We start from the raw sequence: 20,817 nt of genomic DNA, 5'->3' as shown, positions 1-20,817 counted from the left end.
CAAGCAGAGGAGAGCCACCTGCTCTTGTGACTGGGGGACGCCCCCCTGCAGCGAGCTCTCCCCAGGGTTTCCTCCAAGGCCTTAGCCTGGAAGGCTGTGTCCCAAAGGAAGCTCAGCAGGAATGTCTGTGTCACCTTGCTGAATAGTCTCTTTGGTATTTCAAGCAAATTGTAAGAGAATTTGGCATGTAGAAAATACAGTAAGTTTGATCCCAGTATAAAACATACCAAGTTGGAATGCCAGCCCTGAGTTCCTTCTGCATGGTTTGACTTTAATAGTGATTTTTTAAAGTAAAAAATATAAGATTTGGAGCCAGAAAGCAAGTACAGTGGACAGGGCATTTGCCTTGCATGTGGCTGACCCAGGTTTAATTTCTAGAACCACATATAGTCCTCCAAGCACTGCCAGGAGTGATCCCTGAGCATGGAGTCAGGAAGGAAGCCCAAAAAGCAAAATAAATAAAAGGTGTAAGATTCTCCAAAGCTAGACACAAGAATATAGCTCAAAGCAATGGGTCTGTGCAAGGCCCCAGGTCCAGTCCCTGGCACCCCATAGCTGAGTACCACTTGGTCTTCAGCCACCAGAACCACTGGGGAAGCCTCGATTGTTTTAAACACAATCACTGGATCACTGTCATTCCATTGTTCATCGATTTATTCGAACGGGCACCAGTAATGTCTCAATTGGAAGCTCTTTCCAGGGTCAGGGGAATGAGATCTGTTATTGTTACTGTATTTGACATTGAATACGCCATAGGGAGCTTGCCAGGCTTTTCCATGTAGGCGGGATACCCTTGGTAGCTTGCTGGGCTCTCCAAGAGGTATATATATACATATTTCCATTTATAATAAACAATATTTTCCAAAAATAGTTTGTGATAAATATCAAAATTTACAAATATAAATTTAGCTCCGAAGTAGTACTACAGCAGGTAGGACATTTGCTTTGCTGGAGGCCAACCTGGATTTGACCCCAGCATCCAATGTGGTCCCCTGAACACCACCAGAAGTGATTCCTGAGTGCAGAGTCAAGAGTAACCCCCTGAGCATCGCCAAGTGTGACCCAAAAAGCCAAAAAATTACAAATTAACTAAAAATATAGAGCTAGAGGAGTTTTAAAATACTTCATAAGAAAGGTAACTGAACCCTTAAAACAATTTTGCATCAAATGCAGCTCAAAATACAGAGAGGTTTTTATTTAGAACTTGAATTTGAATCTCCTGCTGCAGATTTTCCAGGTGTGACCAGCACATCGAGCACGCGGGGCCACGCTGACACCCAGCTCCTGCTGTGTGTTTGGCTTGGGTCAGGTCCTGGGCCTCCCACCAGACCCTCTGTGGGTGTGGCCAGGACTTGCATCCTCACCTCTGCAGAGAAAGAGCCTGTGCTTCTCTGTGTGGCAGACACTGTCAGGGGCTCTGAGACCGCTGCAGGCAGGAGCCCACTCCCACCCCCAGCCTCTGCAACCGCTGTCCCCGGGCTCTGTAGCCACTTTTGCAAGACACCAGCAGGATATCCCGCCCCCTGCTGGTGCAAAAAGAATTTTAGGCCTTAGCCAAACCACCACTCCAGCTGAGCTGCTCCCCAAGTAGGACTCCAGAAGGATCCATGACAGAGGGAACACGGCATGTTCACAGGAAGGAAGCCCCAGCCGTGTCAGCCATAGCTTCAGGACTGACCAGCAAATATTCAGTGTTTCCAGATAAAAGGCATGTTGCTGAGTCAATCTCACTAACGCGTCTCAGCTCCAGGGGAAGGGGTGGTGGTCCTGGTGGCCTAAGGGGGTGGGGGCAGTGGTTCCGGTCACAGTGGCCATAAATGGCCTCCTCTGGGACAAGAGCTCACATGCCACAGCAGCCTAGGCCAGTCAGAGTTCCGTGGGGATAAGCAGAGCCCCTGGAGGTAACCCTGGCACAAAACCCCCACCCAGTGCCCACCGCGCACATTAGAACATGGATCCAGGGAGAAACCGGGGCTGTCCCACACTGCTCTCAGGTAGGGCCAGGCCTGCATGGTGGGGTGTGAGGCTGGGCTGTGGTATATGCCCACTGCTGCAGGCCCCCGCCCAAAGGGCAGGGACAGCCCACACTGGGCCCACCCAATCTACCCGGCCATCCCGGCAGGGCACTAAAATCTGTCTGAGACCCCAGGGGTTCTGGAGGGTCTCATGTCCTTGGACGTGCAGGGAGGAGGCTCTGAGTTGAATTAGGTCACTTGCATGTTTTATTTCCCAGGAAGGTCCCCTGCCCCCAGCTCTGATGCAGACATGAGGAAATTGCTAGGCCAATGGCTTCCCGCACTGCTGCCCAGGATGGGCAGAGGAAGAACCCACCCTGCTCTGTTCTCTCCTGGGGTGTGCACCCCCCACCCGCCACCAGCTCAGGAGCTGGCCCATGTCCCTGCCCACGTGGAATGTGGAATTTCCATGCCATAAAGCTAGCCTCATGAGGGTCAGAACCTCCCACCCAGAACATCAGGTCCTGATCACCTCCTGCGGCCAGGTCTGACCGCTGCTTCTTCCTTCCCCGAGGCTAGACAAAAGGTGAGAGTGATGTGGGGGCAGAGGCAGGGGCAGTGGCCAGGACTCCCAAGTCCTCGGGCAGGGACAGTGTCTGCTTTGAGCCTCATTGTGTGTGTGCCCCAGTCCCTGACCCCCACAGCTCAGCAGACTGAACGTGCCGAGATCACCGCGCTCCGGCACAGTCGGGTCCAGAACGGGGTTCTGCGCATGGAGGGGACTCTGGATGCTCCTAAAAAGGGGTGCCAGAGGGAAGGGACCCGGCAGCGCAAGGAAGTCCAGAATGCCCACATCACTTCGATGGTACACGCGGGCACTTGTTGAACATGACTGTCTCACGCCAAGGCTGCGTGTCCCACAGTCTGGTAACACTACGCAGGTGGAAGTGCGCGGGGCGGAGTCCAGGGCAGCGGTGGGTGCGCGGAAGCCCCGGGCTAGGCAGCTTCCCGGCGGCGCGGCGACCCACACGCTGAGTCCGTCGCCTGCTGCGCCTGCCGCCCGCGCTCGAGGCTCCGCTCCATTTGCAGCCAGTGCCGCGCCTCCTGCTGCGCCTGCAGACGGCGGGACGTGGGTGCGGACACGCGGGCCCGGGCGCCACCCCTCCCGCGCAACTCCGCGGCCTCCCCATGTCGGCCCCGCGCTTCCCGCGCCGCCCCCGCACCCTCTCCGCGCCGACTCCGCGCCCTCTCCAGGCCACCCCTGAGCTCTCCCCATGGCCATCCCGCACCCACTCCACGCCGCCTCTGCGCTTCCCGCTCCGCCTCCGCGCCCATCCCCGCGCACTGCGCTCTCCAGCTCACCCGTCGTCGAGGGCGCGCGGCCCGCGACTCCGCGGGCGGCACTTGCAGCTGCGCCTCCAGCCGCTGGCGCTCGGCCGCCTTCTCCCGCAGCGCGAGCTGCAGCTCCCGCACACGCTCGTCCCGCAAGGGCGCCACGCGACGCGCTTTCTCCTCCTCCCACCTGAGGGGCGAGCGCGCTCAGAGCCGCCCGGCCCGGCCCGCGGGTCCCCGCGCGTTCGCCTGGGTCGCCCGCCGCAAACTCTACGCCCTTCCCTCGGACATCGTCTTTGCAGGGTGGACGGGGAGCCACCCGCCAGGCCCCCAGCTGCGCCCGGGAGCTTCCCCGGCACCAGTCGGCCTGCGTCAGGGTCCGAGTGACGGCCCCCGCGCACCATCCAGCCCTGCGCTTTGGTGGCAGGTGGTGTCCTGGGGGTCGCACACAGCGCGGGGGCTGCTTCTCCGCACCCTGCCTCTGCCCGTCCAGGCTCACGTCCGACTCCTGCCTGCCGCACCAGTGAGCCCCAAGCGGAGAGAAAGGGCAGCGCACCTCAAGGCGGCCCTGCGGCCCTGGGCGGCCCTGCACAGGACGATGAGCTCCAAGGCGTCCTGCAGATCCCGGCTCCTGGCTCGCTTGTCCTGGATGATCTGGTCCCGCCGCGCCACCTCGGTTCGCTGCTGTGTCTCCTTGAGCAGCGCCAACCGCTCACGGAGCTCCACCAGGGACATCTCCCCTTCCAGGCCGTACCCCGGGGTCTGCAAGGTGGCCGGGCGACCTGCTGTGGGGGTGGGCGTGTGCCCCTCCCAGCTCCAGCCTGCCCCTCCGCAGCCCGTGTCCTGTGGGCCTGGTGGACATGCAGCGCATAGTGGCAGTCCCATGGGGCCATCACTGTCCCTTGCCTGGTGTGACCTCACCTGGTCTCCCACGCAGCCTTGGGTTTTGCTTCAGGCCGCACCATAAAGTGCTCAGCACTCAGTCCTGGTGGAGCTCAGAGGACCAAATGGGGTGCTGGGGACTCAACCTGGGCTGCCATGTGCAGGCCCCCACAACCTCGCTGCCTCTCCTCACCCAAGCCTTCCCCCACACGAACTGTGAACACAGGGGATGGCCTTGAGCTCACCTGAGTCAGGTCCACGAGCTTGTTCCTGCGCACGGGCTTCGTCTCCAGGGCGTGTAACTGGACGGCAAGCTCCCGGCGCTGCTGCTGCTCCTCACGCGCCTCCTCTGCACGGCGCTGCAGCAGCTCCCGGCTCTCCTCTACCACCTTCTGGACTTGGGGGACAGACAGCGTGCGGGCGGAGCATCAGTCCCCGGGAGAGGGGCCGCCCAGAGCCCGGGGCCTCTCTCCTACCTGTCTGTTGTCGGTAGTTCAGGAGCCGGGACTGCACCACCTTGATGTTCTTCTGGACCTCCTGCACCTGCTCCACCCGCTCCCTGAGCACCTCCTGCTCCTGCACGCGCCTTTCTGTGCACTGCTGCATCAGCTCCGCCGTCTGCGGGTGACATGCACCCCCATCAGAGCCCGGGTGCCCCTTCCAGGTGCCAGTCAGCCTCTGGGCAGCATCAGTGACCAGAGTCAGCCCTGAGTCCTGCTTAAAATGCATCAGCTCCTACCTCAGTCCTGGAGTCAGGCCTGCAGAGGAGCCCCTCACCCATCCTTCCTCCAGCGCGCCCAGCCCCTGCCTGGATTTCTTTTTTTTCTTTTTGGGTCACATCCGGCAATGCACAGGGGTTATGCTTGGCTCTGCACTCAGGAATTACTCCTGGCGGTGCTCAGGAGACCATATGGAATGCTGGGAATCGAACCCGGGTCGGCCGCGTGCAAGGCAAATGCCCTACCCGCTGTGCTATTGCTCCAGCCCCCTACCCCTGCCCGGATTTCACAGTGAGCTGAGGGAGCAAGCCAAGGGCGCCCTGGCGAGCCAAGTCCAGCTCCCGGGGCCCCCTGGAGCCCCCAGTCCTGGGCACTGCGTCTGCTGGGGGGGGCACCTTTCCCCAGGCTTGTCTCCCCTGCAGCTCAGGTCCGGACACTGCTCAGCATCCTGTGTGCCTGATGTTCAGCTCCTTCCTGGCCTGCCTGGACTGCAGTTGGTCCACTCTGGGGCTGTGTCACCCCTCAGGAGACATGGATCAGTGTTCCCGCCGTGCTAGGCTCCAGAAGCGGAAAGCAGAAGGAAGCTGGTGCCCCGTGGGTGCTGGCACAAGTGGGGAGCCTGCTGGTGGCACAGACAGGATTACAGGTCTGGGGCACCTGGGGTCAGGACAGACTCAGGTGGACTATGTGAGTGGCGTGGGCCATACCATGGGCGCATTCCCACCATCACCCGCTTCCACCTTGGATCCTGGGTTGTGACCCTTGTTTTCAAAGGTTTCAGCACAGAACTAGCCTTAGCAAAGAAGCGAAAGACAGAAAGGAAAACCTACTGGAAAGTTTTGTTTTGAGGCCATGGATGTCAGTGCTCAGGGGTTACTCCTGGCTCTGCTCAGGGATCACTCCTGGTAATGCTCCGGAGACCATATGGGATGCCAGGGATTGAACCCGAGCCAGCCTTATGCAAGGCAAGCACCCTCCCTGCTGTACTACTGCTCCAGCACTCCCCCAAGTGGAAAGCTGAAAGCCAGCATCAGCCTGTGAGTTGCAGAAAGGTTTGCACAAAGCACATACTTGACACAGTCATTAGTCCCCGAGACAGGGAAGAATACGACTCATGCAACTTAACCGCAAAAACAAAGGTTTTTCTAAACAACTTGATTTTTTACAAAGATTTTTGCTTTTTTGGGTCACACCCAGTGATGCTCAGGGGTCACTCCTGGCTCTGAACTTAGGAATTACCCCTGGCCGTGCTCAGGGGACCATATGGGATGCTGGGAATCAAACCGGGGTTGCCCGCGTACAAGGCAAATGCCCTACCCGCTGTGCTATCACTCCAGCCCCACAACTTGATTTTTTTTTAAGTGAACAAAAAGACCAGAGATGTGGCTGCATGGAAGAGCACATGCCTCAAATGTGTGAGGCCCTGGGTTCAATCCCTGGCACCAGAAAAAAAAAAAAAAAAAGGACTTGCACAGACATGCACATGGCCAGTGGGTGCAGGAGCTGCTCCGTCCCAGGATTGTCAGGGGGGATGCAAACCAAGCAGAGCCAGAATGAGTATCACTGCATGGCAGCTCCAGTGCTTATCCAGAAAGGCCATGGAGAAGCACCAGAGCAGTGGTACATACTGCAGGTAGGAAGCTTACCTTGCACGCAGCCACCTGGGTTTGGTCCCCAGCATCCCATAAGGTCCCCTAAGCACTTCCTGGAGTGATTCCTGATTCAGAGGCAAGAGTGATCCCTGAGGGGCTGGAGTGATAGTACAGCGGGCAGGGCATTTGCATTGCACACGGTTGACACGGGTTTGGTTCCCGGCATCCCATATGGTCCCCTGAACACCACCAGGAGTGGTTCCTGAGTGCAGAGCCAGGACTAACCCCTGAGCATCACCGGTGTAACTCAAAAAGCCGAGAGAGAGAGAGAGAGAGAATGAGAGAGAGAGAGAGAGAGAGAGAGAGAGAGAAAGAGAGAGAGAGAGAGATCCCTGAGATCCCTAAGCATTGTCACATGTGACCCAAAAACAAGGAAAAAAAGGCCTATGTGAACAGCCCGGGGAGGGCGTGGTGAAAGGGGCCCTTGATGCACGTGGTGGGTGGCTTGGCACAGCACTGCAGGAAGCAGCATTCCTAAAACATATCGACATATGGCTGCCCACCTCCGTTTGGGTGCATGTTCCAAGGTAAAACCCATGTCCTGAGCAGAACTCTCGCACCCCCAGCACAGGGTGGGGGAGAATAACCACTCACGTCCATACATGTACATACATATGCATATACATATGTGTGCATAGCTGCATGGCATACAAATGTGCACAGGTATATGCATGCATGGACACGTGTGTGTACATACGATGCACATGTGTGCACATGGTACACGGCAGAACACTATTCCTTGAGAAAGAAGGAGGTCATGCACGGGCACGTGGCTAAAGCCGGATGAAGCTATCTTAAGTCACATAAGCCCGACAGACAAGGTTGCAGGCAGCCTGGGAAGAAGTGGAGGTGGCCAGTGCAGAAGATGTGGTCATCGAACGAGCAGGTCCCAGACTCCCAACAGTGATGACCATGTGCTTGGACTTTGCTAAGGGGACAGCACTCATGTTTTCCCATCACACAAGGAGAAGGTGAGTGACCAGTGGAGGTGCCGGGTGTGTTAACTAGTGCCATCGAGGCCTCGCGTCCCAGCACACATGAAAATGGAGACAGTTCAAGACAGAGCTCAAGTTCTGGCTTGGCACGCTGAGCCCAGCTCCATCCGCTGCCACAACTCCAGGGGTAGGCCTGGAGGCCTCTGAGTGTTGCCGGGGTGGGATAGCCCGAAGAGCCTTGGCATGTGGCATCCTGCACCCTTGCACTGAGCTGCTGGCTCTGCCAGAGAAAATCGCTGAGAGGGATCCCAGGACCTCCTGAGTATGCTTGGGGAAAAACCCAAGTTCTAAAAAACACGTTAAATGTCTTAAATATATGCAAAGTGAATTGGCCACTCATGTCTCAATAAAACTTTAAAAGTGGAAAATAAAAGAAACATCCAGACTATTGACTGAGAAAATACCATAGGAAGAAGTTTCCAGTAAATAACTGCCTGCTCACACAGAGTCAAGGACACACACATCGGAGCCACGCTCCATCCTGCGTCTCTCGACCAGGTTAGGGCAACTCCCTGAATTCTACTGAGCACGCAGGGCCGAGGGCCACAACCAGACAGAGGGGTCAATCCCACAGGACACGACGTGGCTACTTAGGTACCTTTGCCCGCAGTGAGGACACAGGGCACGCATGGCTCCCAGCCACATCCCTGACAAGCTTCCCATGGGCCACTAGGAATGGGCTGGGTCCGTTAAGTCCATTTGGTCTTGCCTGGTTTTGACTCTTGAGTTCTGTTATGTGCTCGGTTCATCTTGAACCCCACCCGGCAGCGCCCAGGGGCTCTGAGAAAATACCATGGGAAGAGAATACCATGGTTGCCCCTGGCAAAGCTCAGAACAGCATGGGGTGCCAGGGACCCTGCTGTCCAAGCCTGTGCCCCACTACCACCCTGGGCCTTGCAAACATAAATGAAGCAGGAGGGAGGAAGCGAGGAGGGCAGTGGAGGCAGGACCCGAGCCAGGGATGGCGCTGTCGCTCTGGGAGTTCCTCACCTCCTCTTTCTTCTGCTCTGCTTTCCGCCTGTTCTCCTGCACCAGGTGCTGCCGCGCCAGTAGCGCCTCCTCGCGGCTCAGCTTTCCCCGCAGCCTCCTGCACTCCTCTGCCGCCCGCCACTCCTCCTGGTCCTGTGCCTTCATGGCCTTCTGCCACTTGAAGAACTCGGAGAAGTCCCCAGCTCCATCCACGAGCTTATCGACCCTGGAGATAAGGCCTGGCTGCCATCCCCCCTGGGAGTCTCCGAAGTCACAGGGGCCCCTGGGCACGGGCAGGGGCTGCCAAGCCCCCAGACCCCAACCCACCCTCTCACCCTGCCCAACCATCCCCTTCCCTCTATCTGCACCCTGCCACAGCCTTCCCTCCCTCCCTCAGCCCCTCACTCAGCCCATCCATCCTCCCACCTCTCCTCCACCCCCACCTCTCCAGCCACATCTGTGCCCCATTCCCAGGCTCTGCACACAGTGATCACTCCTGGCGGGGCTCCCAGGGAAACGTGGGGGAAACTGGGGTACAAGGGTTGGCCTTGTGCAAGGCAATGAATGTCCTATCTGCTATACTATTCCTCCGGCCCCCCACCCGTCTGTCTTACTGTCGCTGTTCTATTCATCTACCTGTCCAATCACATCTCCCAGCCCACCCACCTGTCCAATCACATCCCCCAGCCCACTCATCTTTCTAGTTACATCCCCATGCCCACATGACTATCCAGTCACATATCACTGTCCACCTCTCATCCACCCTCTCCTGCAGCTTGTCAGCCTCTCAAGCTCCTGCCCACAACCCAGTTCACAGGTGTGTCCCAGGCTCTGTGGTCCTGGTCTGGGCAGCAGGTCTCAGAGGCAGGTCTGGAGTGCCTGGGGCCTCCCTCAGGTCCAGGGCCCAGGCTTCTGCGGCTCCCGGCTGGGGCCCAAGGCCCTCACCTCTGCAGCTCTTTCTCCACCTGCCGCTGGTACAGGGACCCTTCGCGCAGGATGGCTGCCGTGTTCAGCTTGACGGTCACGTTGTCAGGCTGTAAGAAAGGCTGGATGTGGTCAGGGGCAGTCCTGGGGGCCACGGGGGTGGGGTGTGGGGTGGGAGCTCAGCGGCTCACCCTATAGAAGGTCAGCCTCGAAGTCTGCTGGATTCTGGGTGATGGCTCTTGCCACAACTCCATCCTGACGTCCTGCCAAGCATCAGCACCTGGTGTCCAAGCCCTGGGGCTCCCCCAGCCTGACCCTGCACCCCCAGGCACCCCGAGTGAGCCCTGCAGAGTGGGGAGCCACACGGGGTGAGGGCTGCTGTCCAGGTGGCCCATCACCTCCCCTGCCTGCTCAGCGGGCCAAGGACCTCCACGGGTGCCATCTGGGACCACGGTGGGGGTACTCAGTCCCCCCAGTCAGGACCACAGTGGGGACCATGGTGAGGGGCTCACTCCTCCTGGGACCACGGGGGGTGCTCAGACCGCCTGGGACCAAGGCGGTCTGAGCACCTCTCCCCACAACTGGGACCACACGGGCAGAGGTGGCACCTCCTCTCTTGCTCCGGGGTCAGGCGGGCCTCTGGCACTGCCTTTGGGAAACCCAGCGCATGGCTGGGCCATCCCAGATGGAGACAAAGGGGCTGTACGCACACACATGGCCCCAGGGGCCTCCTCTCTGCCTTGCCCACCACACCCTGGGGGGAGTCACCTGCACGGGGGTCTCCTTACGACTCCTGGGAAGCGCACACCGTGGCTCCTCCAAATTTGCCCTCAGTAGCAGCTCCTGAGGGGCGGGGGGGGGGGAACAGCTACGGCCCCACAATTCCCCCAGATACCCCAGTGTGGGCACCCAGCAGGCCCATTCCTGGGTGAAGGCACCACCCACCCACTCAACTCCCCTGTCGGCGCTTGGCAGCGTCCTCCTCTTCCCTCCTCCCTGCCCCTCATCCTCCGTCCTCTCCCACAGCCCTGTCCATTCTCCCCCTCCATCCATCCTTCCCCACTCTACTGGCCATTCTCTCTACCTCCTCTGTCCACTATCTCCCCCCTCTCATTCTCCTCCCCTGTCATCCTCTTCCTCCTCCCCAGCCTCCTATCCTGCTCCTCCTTTCCATTCACCCTCCTCCCCCACCTCCTCCCCCCTTCTTAGCACATCCCCCAGCCTGTGAGGTGGCTTCGGAAAGCGGCTGACCTCAGCCATCCGACGATTGTGCCTCTTGGTCACCTTGAGCAGTTGCTGCTCTCTGGGTGGCTGGTGGGTGCTCTTGGGGACCTGATGAGGAGGCACGGTCAGCAGCTGCAGCTCAGAGAGTGGGTGAGCAAGCTGGAGGCCGCCACATGTGCATGTATATGTGTCCACCTGGGTGTGGCTCTGGGTGCTCATGGTATGTGCGTCAATGTAGGTTCAACATATGTGTGTGCACTGTGTATATGCACGTGGCATGTGTATACTCGTGTGCACATGTATGCCTGTGGATCTGTATGTAGGTGGCATGCATGTGTACACATGTGTATGTGATATCTGTGTCTTCACATGGTGTGTGTGTACACGTGGGTGTGTGTGCAGGTGATATCCGTGTGTCTACACGAGAGTGAAGGCAGCCTCTTGGGACCTACTGGGCATGGTGGTCATTGGAGGGGGACCTCAGTGAGCACTGAACCCTGGACTGATGGTTGGACGCACTAGACTGGGCAGGGAGGGTGGTGGGAGTTCCAGGTGCTGAAGGAAGCAGCTGGGCAGCTGGACCCTTTCTGGAAGGCTGCAGCCTTCCCTGTCTTGACCCCGGTGTGCTGTGTCCACCCACCCAAAGGTCCTGCCAACCTGCTCACAGCCACCCTCGGTGCAGCCCTCCCTGGAGACCAGGCCTGTGTCAGCTTTTCCAGTCCGTCTTCTAGGTCAGCTGTGCTCTGCTGTGGCACTGGTCACCCAGCATCATGCCCTGGAGGCTCGGAGCCCGTGGGGCAGGTGCCCTGGTGAGGCCCTCCCGCACACACCAGCCCCCCAAGTGCTGGGAATGCAGATGCGGTACTGCCCCACACTGGGCTGCGGCTGACAGCAGAAAACCACTGAAGGGGGCTGTCCAGACCAGAAGCGGCTGGGCTGGACCCCTCCACGCACATGACAAGGAACAAAGGCAAATGTACCATCAAATGTGCTGGACCGCAGAGCCCTGCGGGACAGACGTTTCAATAGAACATTTGAAAATGCCACTTTCGTAAAAGTTTGTAAGGCCTCACTAAACCTCTATTCAAAATGTGATTTTTTTTTTCATTCCAGTAGTTCGTCCCAGTAGACACTGTCACGGCCAGATGGATGGCACCCAGCAGGTCTCAGCCAGGCCCAGGCCTGCTGGGAGCAGAGGACAGCCCCCTGCACTCGGCTCTGCTGAGCATCCCCCCCCCCTCCTCCTGCCTGCCACATCCCACAGGGGCCCCCACACTCACAGCGCTGGTCTTGGCCATGAAAGGCACCAGCTCAGGCATGGGGATGGTGCGGGGCCTGGGGGCCGTCAGCTTGAACTCCCGGGGCTTCGTGAGCTTGGCCTTGGATCTTGGGGAGCGGGACTGCTGGGTCAGGAGCCCCTGGAGGTGGCTGATCAGCTCCTGCACCTGGGGCTGCCACCTTGAAGGGAAGGTGGAGGTGCTGCTCAGGGGCGCTGCCCAAGCCGGCCAGCAGGGGGCGCGTGGGACCCCCCGGCGCGGGGCCCTGGAACCGACTGCAGGCCCAGTGCCCTGCCGATGAGGTTCCTCTTGCAGGGCCCCAGCATGAGGAGGGCTGGGAGGACAGGCTGCCTGCCGTGGCAATGGGGGGGGGGCAGGACAGACGACAGCTGGGACACAGAGTTAATCTGGGCCCCAGCAGATGGCACAGCGGAAGGAAGTTGGCGACTGCAAAGCATGTTCCCAGGGCAGCACGGCTGGGGGAGGCAGGCAGGCGGGGTGCTGCAGAGAGGCTGGGGGGAAAGGGGGCGGCAGGGGGGTGGCACCGAGGCAGAAGTCGGCCACCGGCCCGCTCAGTGCCCTGGCTCGGTGCCCGCGCGCCTGCCCCATGCCTGCCCTGCCCCCACGCACCTGTGTCCTCCTCACGCCTGTCACCGCATGCCTGCCCTGTCCCCGCGCCTGCCTGTCCCCGCGCACCTGCCCAGTGCTCCCTACCTGCCTGGCTCCTGCCCCTGCTAAAGGAGATTGGGCGTGTACAAGGGAGGGGACAGATCCTGCTTCCCCCAGGGGCACGGGGCGCCGGAACCCCCCTCTGCTATCGGGGTCCCCGGAGCCGGGACCTCAGCAGGCCGCCAATCCAGTGCTTGGACACGTGTTCCGGTGTGTAGATGAGGCTCCACTCGTCCCGGAGCCACGTGCACAGGTTCAAGGGGTTGAAGAAGAACTGCAGGAACTGAAGCGGGGTCAGGGTGATGTGGCGTGCAGGCCAGCCCACCCGAGAGGAAGAGACTGCCCAGGACCTGGAGGCAGAGGTGCTCAGTGCGGGCGGGACCTGGACAGGGTGGGGCAGCATGGGCAAGACATGGACTGGGCGGTGTGTGTGTGGTGTGTGAATGGGTAGTGGGCGGAGTCTACACAGGGTTGGCAGCGAGAGCGGGGCAGGGACAAGGTGGGTGGAGTGGGTGAGGGGTGGACTGGAGTGGGGGTGAGAGAGTGGGCAAGGAACCTGAACGCAGTGGGTGCTGAATGGATGGGTGGGGGTGGGGCGGGGCGGGAAGGGCAGGTGCCCACCCACCTTACACATCTTGTCCAGAGGCTGCGACTTGATGATGTCTCGGAAGTTCTGGAAGCCCAGCTCCTCCAGCTGGAAGGTGGCCAGGTAGCAGATCACTGTGGATGGACACAGGACAGAGAGCTGGGCGCAAGGGCATGTTGAGGTGGTGGATACCCCGGGGTGAGGTTCCGGGTACTCGGTGGGTACAGTCTACAGAGGGAGCGACTAGGCAGTGGCGTCTTTGGCAGGAAACACAGGCCTGGTTGTCTGCAAGGGACACTGGCTTCCAAAGCATCCCCCAGCCCATGGCGCCCCACGGAGGTCCAGGGCAAGCATCTCTCTATGGAGTTTAGTCGGGGAGTTCTGATTTGTCTATTTCATTACTGAGTCACATCTGGCAGTGCTCAGGGCTTACTACTGGCTCTAACTCAGGAATCACTCCTGGCGGTACTCGCTGAACCATATGGGATGCCGGGGGGAAAATCCTGGTGAGCCACGTGCAAGGCAAGTGCCCTCCCCACTGGACTATCTCTCAGGCCCCTTGGCAGTTGAGTCCTGAGACGGCTGCAGTATGGCTGTCAAGGGCTGCAGACTAGTGGGCTCTCCATGGTTGCATAGTGCATGAGGGCTGGAGCCACAGTCACCCTGACCTCAGCGACCTGCAGCTGTGCCCCCTCCACCCTGCCATCCCCCTGCAGGCCAGGGGCTGGACCGACCCTCCACAGAGGCCACGGGAAGGAGGTGTCTGTCAGGAGCTAGGGATGTCCTGGCAGGCAGCATAGCCCAGCCTGCAGCCAGGGCCCGGGAAGGGGTCAGGAGTGCAGCCCCTACTCTGGCTGCCCTTCCTCGCAGCGCACAGCCTACCCCGGAAGAGGTTGCAGTCGGCATGCAGGTAGAAGCGGCCCTCACGCAGGTAGAAGGCATCCAGCACGATGGTTAGCATCTGATGGTGCTCCAGACACCCCGAGAGAACGTCCAGAATGAAGGCCTGCTTCTGGGGGTGCAGCCCCTGCAAGAGACATAACCAGCAAAGGTGGGCGCTGAGGGCACAGGACAGGGTTTCACACAGGGATGGCATCCAGAAGAGCCAAGAGGGGACACTGGGGGTGGGGCATGGGTTCATGCTCAGAGGCCACCCGGGGTTCAATCCCTGCCACTCCACATGGCCCCCCCCAAGCCCGCCAGAAGTGATCCCTGAGTGCAGAGCCAGGATAAGCCCAAATACCAAAGCAAACAAAAACCGGCTCCCAGGGATGCTGGGCAGAGCTCAGGGACAGAGATGGCTGGACGGCAGCAGCTGGAGACGCAGGTGCCCGCGGGACCCCTCTGTGTTACTCCCTCCTTCCTGAGGCCCAGTTCTCCCTGCACGCCTGACCCCTGGTGGCAGCAACCGTCCCTGGTTAGTGTCCTGGGTGCAGTACCACAGGGGGGCTGACGAAGAAGGAAAAGACACAACCAGGACCGGTGAGGGTGGGGGGTTGCTCAGCCTGTGAGTCAGCAGAGGCCACGCAAGCAGGTGGGGGGGTCCACGTAAACAAATTCCCTTCTGTAGGAGTGTGGTGCCACCAGCCGTGGGAGCCGGGATGGAAGCCGCCGGACCACAGCCCAGAGTTACATCCCAGGAGCAGCTGCCCTGGTCTCCTAGAGCCTCCCCTCCCAACTCCAGTGGCACCCCGCCCCCACCCAGGGGTCACGCCCCCACTCCAGTAGGCCCACACCCCAGTCCATGTGCCATTTCCCCACTCTTTTTTTTCACTTACCCCCCCAGCCCCGAAGATGTCTACTTCAGTCCAGCTGAACCACGTCCCTCTCTGATGGGGGCCCACCCCATAAGCCCACACCCCTACTGCAATGGCGCCATGCCCACACTCCAGTAAGACCATGCCCCTGTCCATGAGCCACACCCCAAAGGACCAGGCCCCACTCCCAAAAGACCACGCCCCTCCAGTGAGACCATGCCCCCAGTCCGTGAGCCACACCATTCCATTGGGGACGGAGGCCTGCAGGTGGCTGATGGAACTGGGCCTCACAGACACAAGGCAGGCAGGATACAGGTAGGGTGTGTCAGTGTCACTACCCGAGCCTCTGTGCTTCACATACACACACACACACACACACACACACACACACACACACACACACACACTTCTGGACCAGGTTCTGGCCATCCTTAAAGAGAGGCTGTGGCAGGGCAGGGAGGGTGGGCCCCTGGGATTCCCAGCAGTGGACATAGCCATACCTGCAGTGCTTCAGATGTGGCCAGCAAGAACTGCTCAGGGACATCTATGTTGGGTCGGAAGCGGTCCAGGTACTCGATCACCGTCCACACACACTTGCCGTAGAGCATGTTCCTGCAAGCACACAACTGGATGCCCCCCCCCACTGGACACCTCAGCTGTCCTCTCCTGGGCTGCGCCCCCCAACTCAAGCCTGCCTCTCTGTCCTGCACACTGAGGCCCTCACAGTGCCCCACATGGCCGCAAGCCCATCAGGAGGAGCATGGAAGGGGGCTCTGGGCGCCCCTCAACCCAGTCACTTCCCTGACATGGACGGAGAAGAGGCCATGGGTCACTGTGCTCAGCACCCCATTTCAAGGATCCAGTGAGGCCCTGTGAGTTGGAGAAGGTCAGGCCTCGTACAAGCATGGAACATTCCAGAAACATCCCAGTTTGAGAAGACCCCAAAAACTCTCTGCAGGGGGAATTCACAAGCTGGGGTTGGGGCTGGACCCCAGGAACTGGTTCTGGTGGCCAGTGGCCCCCAATCGTGCCAACATGGGGGGCAGGGAGAGAGGCCTCTAAGGGGCAAAGACCCCCAGAGCAGCTGTGGAGGCTGGAGGAAGGAAGAGGAAGGGGGGCGGGGAAGAGGTTGTGGGAGTCTCAGATGGAGAAGTCTGTAGTGGCTGGGTGCAGGGAACAGGAGTTCCAGAAAGACAGCAAGAGATCAGAGAGGCAGAAGAGCCAGAAGGGAGCTTCCCAGCACGCAGCTGACCTGGGTTCAATCCCCAGCACCCCATATGGTCTCCTGAGCTCACCAGGAGTGATTCCTGAGGCAGAGCCAGGAGTAAGCCCTGAGCACTGCCAGAGAAGGCTCCGGAGCCAAGGCCTGGGCCATTGTTCCTGGAAAGGCCCCGGCCCACAGGCTTCTCTCACTGGGGTGTCCAGGCACCAGTGTCTTTGAGAACCTCCCTTGGACACCCTGCCCCGGACATAGGACTCCTGCAGCTTGGGGTGGGTCACACACAGCCCAGAGCACCTTATTTCTCTGGAGCGGTTCTGAGTTGCCTCCAGAGGGGCCCAGCTGGGTGTCCGTTTGTGGGAGGAGCAGCCCCAACGCCAGAGGCGAGCAGGAAGTCCCGGAGACCAGGTGGGCTACACCCACGTGTCCGGCGCCAGAAGGAAAAGGCTCCACAGACCAGGTGGGTAGTCAGGAGGGGTCCAGGGGCCCACAGATGGGGCCAGTGCTGCATTGCCTTACGAGGCCCTGTGCCCTTCACAAGCCCACTGAGGGGGGGCAGGAGGACCCCCAGCTTTTGCCATGAATATGGGCTGGGGAGGGGGACGCGGGAGGAGAGGGACATCCTTCCACCGCTTTCATATGAAGGAATCCGCCAAGTTCTTGTGACCCTTCATCTGCCTCAGTTGGGTGCAGCCTGGGGCACCTCTCCCCCCGCTCCTGCACCCCAGCCCCACCCTTCAGGCTGCTCTGTCCACTGGCCTCAGAGCCCTTCACATGGCCTCCTGGACACCAGACTCTCCCTGCTCTCCAGCCAGCTCCTAGAAGCCCCCGATACTCTGTGTGTCTGGCTTTTCTTTGTCGGTTATTGTTTGGGGGCCACACCCAGCAGGACTCAGGAATTGCTCCTGGCGGACTCAGGAGACCATATGGGATGCCGGGGATCAAGCTGGGGTTAGGCGCATGTGAGGCCAGCCCCCATCCCCTGTCCTGTCGCTCCAGCCCGTCTGCGTGTTGTGGAGTGGAGGCTGAGCCACAGATGCAGGGTGAGCAACGGCAGCGGAGGGTCAGATGTGGGAAAGGCTTGGACCTCCTCCGCGGCAGGCCAGGCGTAGCCTTGGTGCCACGCTCTGGCACCAACAGGGCCATGCCCAGTAGTGCCAGAGAAGATGCTCAGGGCCTGGAAGCGTGCGAGCACTGGAGCCACCTCCCTCATCCAGAGGCCTTCAGTTCTCAACTGTTTTGGGGACACAACTGGTGGTGCTCAGGGATGACTCCGGCACTGAGTCCATAGGTCACTCCTGGTGGGCCCAGGGGGCCATAGGAGATGCTGGGGTGGAACCTGGGTCGGGCGTGTGCAAGACAAGGGCCTTAACCCCTGTCCTATGTCCTAGCACCTGTGCTCTTAGCTTCAGTCTGAAAGACGACCCTGACCTGCGGAGGAAGACTCTGGTCTGAGAGGCAGGCCAACACCGCACGGTTACGAGGCCTGTGTGGAGCAGGGGTCGGTGCTCAGGCCCAGCTGCGGCTAAGTCTTCGCACATACTCTCACCCAATCCCCAGAATGTTGGGATGGGCCGTGGCACCCCAGCGGGGTCCTGTGCGTGAGGGATGAAGGGGCACGCCCGGGCCTAGGAGGAGAAGCCCCGCCTGAAAGTCACTTGGCAGGAATGATGGCCCCATCACCAGAGAGGGGCATTATCCAGGGGTGGGAACCCGTCTTCCTGTGTCTGCCTCTGACAAGGCATGGCAGTGGGGCGTGGGTGGGTAGAGACGTGGCAGCCTTGTCTTCCAGACCTAGAGTCTGGAACATTCCAAAGAAAGGATGCTCTGCAGGGCCCTTTGCTGATGATGCAGGTGTGAGGTGGAAGAAGAGAAGCGGGAGAGAGCCCAGCCCCATCCACGAGGGGCGGGTGGAAGGAAGCCAGTGGGTACCCTGGAGGGACTGATCACTCCACAGAGGAGGGATTCCTGGGAGACTTGCACCCCCCTGGGTGGGGTTCAGAGCTAGGCCTGAGGCAGGGCTTCCCCCCAGCCCTAACTCTGAGCAGTTCCCAAGAGGACTCACTCCTGGCAGGGCATATGGAGTACTGGGGACCAAAGATGCTTTAGCATCTCCTGAATGGATTGCCTCTGCCTCCCAAAGGAAATCAGCCCACAAACTTGACCCAAATTCTCTCCGTCTGCTGGGAAACAGATGTTGGGGTTCCTCCAGATCTGACTTCTGCAATTCTACATTGAGGGATGCATGGGGGGGGTATTCCCACCCAAGCTTATGGACCCGCACATTGATTTTAACTCCACTGACCATGCGGGGCTTGATAGTCTGTTTTTTTTTTTTTGTCTTTGGGTCACATGTGACAGTGCTCAGTGCTGACTCCTGCCTCTGTGCTCATGGATCACTCCTGGCTGGGCCTGGGGGACCAGATGGGATGCCAGGGATGGAACCTGGGTCAGCTGCCTGCAAGGCCAGCATCCTCCCTGCTGTGCTATTGTTCTGACTCGCCTTTAGGAAACTTGAAGGAGGCAGAGCCAAAATTTCTCTTTTCCTTGCAAATCTGTCATGGGCAGAAAAGAGATGAGGAGAGATTTAGATGTCACAAGACTCATGCTGGCATTTGTCATCCTGACTGGTCTTTTATTTGCATCCATCCCAAATGTGGGCTAGTTAAAATACATTCTTTTCCTAGCTTTTAATTCTTTTTTTTTCTTTTTGGGTCACACCCAGCAATGCACAGGGGTTACTCCTGGCTCTGCACTCAGGAATTGCTTCTGGCGCTGTTCAGGGGACCATATGGGATGCTGGGAATTGAACCCAGATCGGCCGCGTGCAAGGCAAACACCCTACCCGCTGTTCTATTGCTCCAGCCCCTGGCTTTTAATTCTTTTGTTTGTTTAGTTATCTGTTTGTTTTTGGGTCACACCTGTGCTCAGGGGTTACTTCTGATTCTGCACTCAGGGATCACTCCTGGCAGGCTGGGGGGTGATATGAAATGCTGGTATAGAACCTGGAGGGGGACTCTGTGCAAGGCTGGCACTGTAACCTGCTTAGAAGGCACTGCCGCTTGCCTTCTAAGCCATGTGACTGTGGAGAGTCCCTGCCCCCTGCCTGGAGGTGAGCAGAGATGCCTTTGCACCGAGTCTGGGGGCTCTGGTATTAGAGGGTCGGGAGTAGAAGTGTGGCATCCAGGAGATCAGCTGGAGGCTGTCCCAGGAATGAGCCCTGGCTCAAGGACCTACTTTGGTAAAAGCCATGAAGGAGTGGGTGGTGCCCTGTGGGGTGTTTCCTTGGAGACCAGCGGCCCCTCTGGAGGAGTCTCTCAGTTCATCGACCAGGGACCCTATAGCGGGGGAGGGGGGGAAGCAGGCACACTCATGGCGGCTTTGATAGAACCAGGGACCAGAGAGTCCTGAGCTATGTGGTCTCCTTGACCAGAAGGCCATAGGGGAAGCTGTGGGCCAGGCAGGTCTTGGGCCAGTGGGGACAGCAGCTGTGCCCCCTCACACAGAGCAGGTGACTGGCTGCTGCCCCAGCTTCTCCAGCTGTCAGTAGGCATTTGAAGAGAGGGCATGTGCGGGTTGTCAATTCTCAGCTTCGCACATGATCTAGGTGCGCCAAGCTTCACAGCCCCAAATGAGGGCACTGTGAGGGAAACAGTGGGTAGGGAAGATCACCCTTCTGGAATGCACCCTGAGGGGTGGGGACAGGGTTCAGTGGTATAAGGCAGGATCTCCCTACTCTCGCCCCGCCAGGTCCTGGTTCCATTCCCACTGTGGGCTCTGGAAAACTCATTTTCTAGATGCAGAGGATGTGTATATGTATTATTTCTCGCTGGATTTGTTTGTTTGATTGTTTTTGGGTCACTCCCAGCGGTGCCAGAACTTACTCCCGGCTCTTCACTCAGGGATCATTTCTGGTGGTGTTCAGAGGACCATATGGGATGCCGAGGATCAAACCCAGATCTGCAGGTGTTCTATCACTTTCCGTTGTCCTATCACTCCAGCGCTACCTCTCACTTTTCCCTAGATAATTTTTAGTTGGCCATGACCACCCAGGAACGTGATGATCATTAAAGTGATCAGAATTCAGTCGCTGACTCTTTTGCATCTCATAAAGATTTCTCTTATGATGGTTTGGGGTTTATGGTCCTGGATTCGATCCCGTAGTCTCCCGCCCAACTCTCACGCTTCACTCTAAGCACGTGGCTGGAAAGAAGCCCTCCGAAGTATATCCACCAGAAAACCTGTGCGGGGGAAAGGTGAGGAGTGCGCGCAGACCTCGGGAACGCAGGGGCGGATCAGCCGGTGTCCTCTCTCCACCCCGGTACCTGCCGGCGGGCTCCACGGACGCTCACAGCCGCTAGGGCCCGCGGGCCTAGGGACGAGATGGTCATTAGGAGTCGGTCCCCCACTCGATTCTCGCTCCGCCAGCACCGCTGCGGCCACCCGCGCAGCGAGCGCGCGACCGGGTGGCGTTGGGGCGTTGTCACCTAGCAACCCGCAACCCGCTCAGGCGTCACGGTACAGACTACAACCCCCAGGATGCACAGCGGCAGGGAACACGGCGCCTGGGGCCGCAGCCGCCGCCAGACCCGCCGGGAGTCGTAGTCCCCGGGGCGCGCGATCGGGCGGGGCGCGGCGCGGGCGCGGGGATTGGGCC

At 59.5% G+C, this 20,817-nt stretch overlaps 1 protein-coding gene across 1 annotated transcript; it reads right to left on the bottom strand.

Annotated features, from left to right (window-relative positions):
- Positions 1 to 2,266: 2,266 nt before the first annotated feature.
- Positions 2,267 to 20,561, bottom strand: CFAP99 (cilia and flagella associated protein 99). Its single transcript, XM_004617459.3, has 16 exons — positions 20,436 to 20,561; positions 15,442 to 15,553; positions 14,067 to 14,211; positions 13,224 to 13,318; positions 12,769 to 12,881; positions 11,933 to 12,110; positions 10,680 to 10,760; positions 10,197 to 10,271; positions 9,620 to 9,691; positions 9,450 to 9,538; positions 8,526 to 8,730; positions 4,646 to 4,787; positions 4,415 to 4,566; positions 3,844 to 4,049; positions 3,318 to 3,477; positions 2,267 to 3,068 (listed from the first exon to the last, which is right to left on the bottom strand). Exons 2-16 carry the CDS (start codon positions 15,547 to 15,549, stop codon positions 2,952 to 2,954), a joined length of 1,938 nt encoding a protein of 645 aa, XP_004617516.3. The 5' UTR covers positions 15,550 to 15,553; positions 20,436 to 20,561; the 3' UTR covers positions 2,267 to 2,951.
- Positions 20,562 to 20,817: the final 256 nt, after the last annotated feature.

The sequence above is a fragment of the Sorex araneus genome, chromosome 5 (genome assembly GCF_027595985.1).
Source record: "Sorex araneus isolate mSorAra2 chromosome 5, mSorAra2.pri, whole genome shotgun sequence".
In the NCBI taxonomy this organism is placed as follows: domain Eukaryota; kingdom Metazoa; phylum Chordata; class Mammalia; order Eulipotyphla; family Soricidae; genus Sorex; species Sorex araneus.
This window is presented reverse-complemented; position numbering and strand designations above follow the sequence as displayed.

Bases quoted from the DNA above. Each gene is read 5' to 3' on its own strand.
- CFAP99 (XM_004617459.3), bottom strand. From the start codon at position 15,549: ATGCTCTACGGCAAGTGTGTGTGGACGGTGATCGAGTACCTGGACCGC. The intron at 9,692-10,196 runs GTGACTCCCCCC...GATGCTTGGCAG, and splicing joins GTAAGGAGACCCCCGTGCAG to GACGTCAGGATGGAGTTGTG. The intron at 4,050-4,414 runs GTGAGCTCAAGG...GCCACCTTGCAG, and splicing joins AGCTCGTGGACCTGACTCAG to ACCCCGGGGTACGGCCTGGA.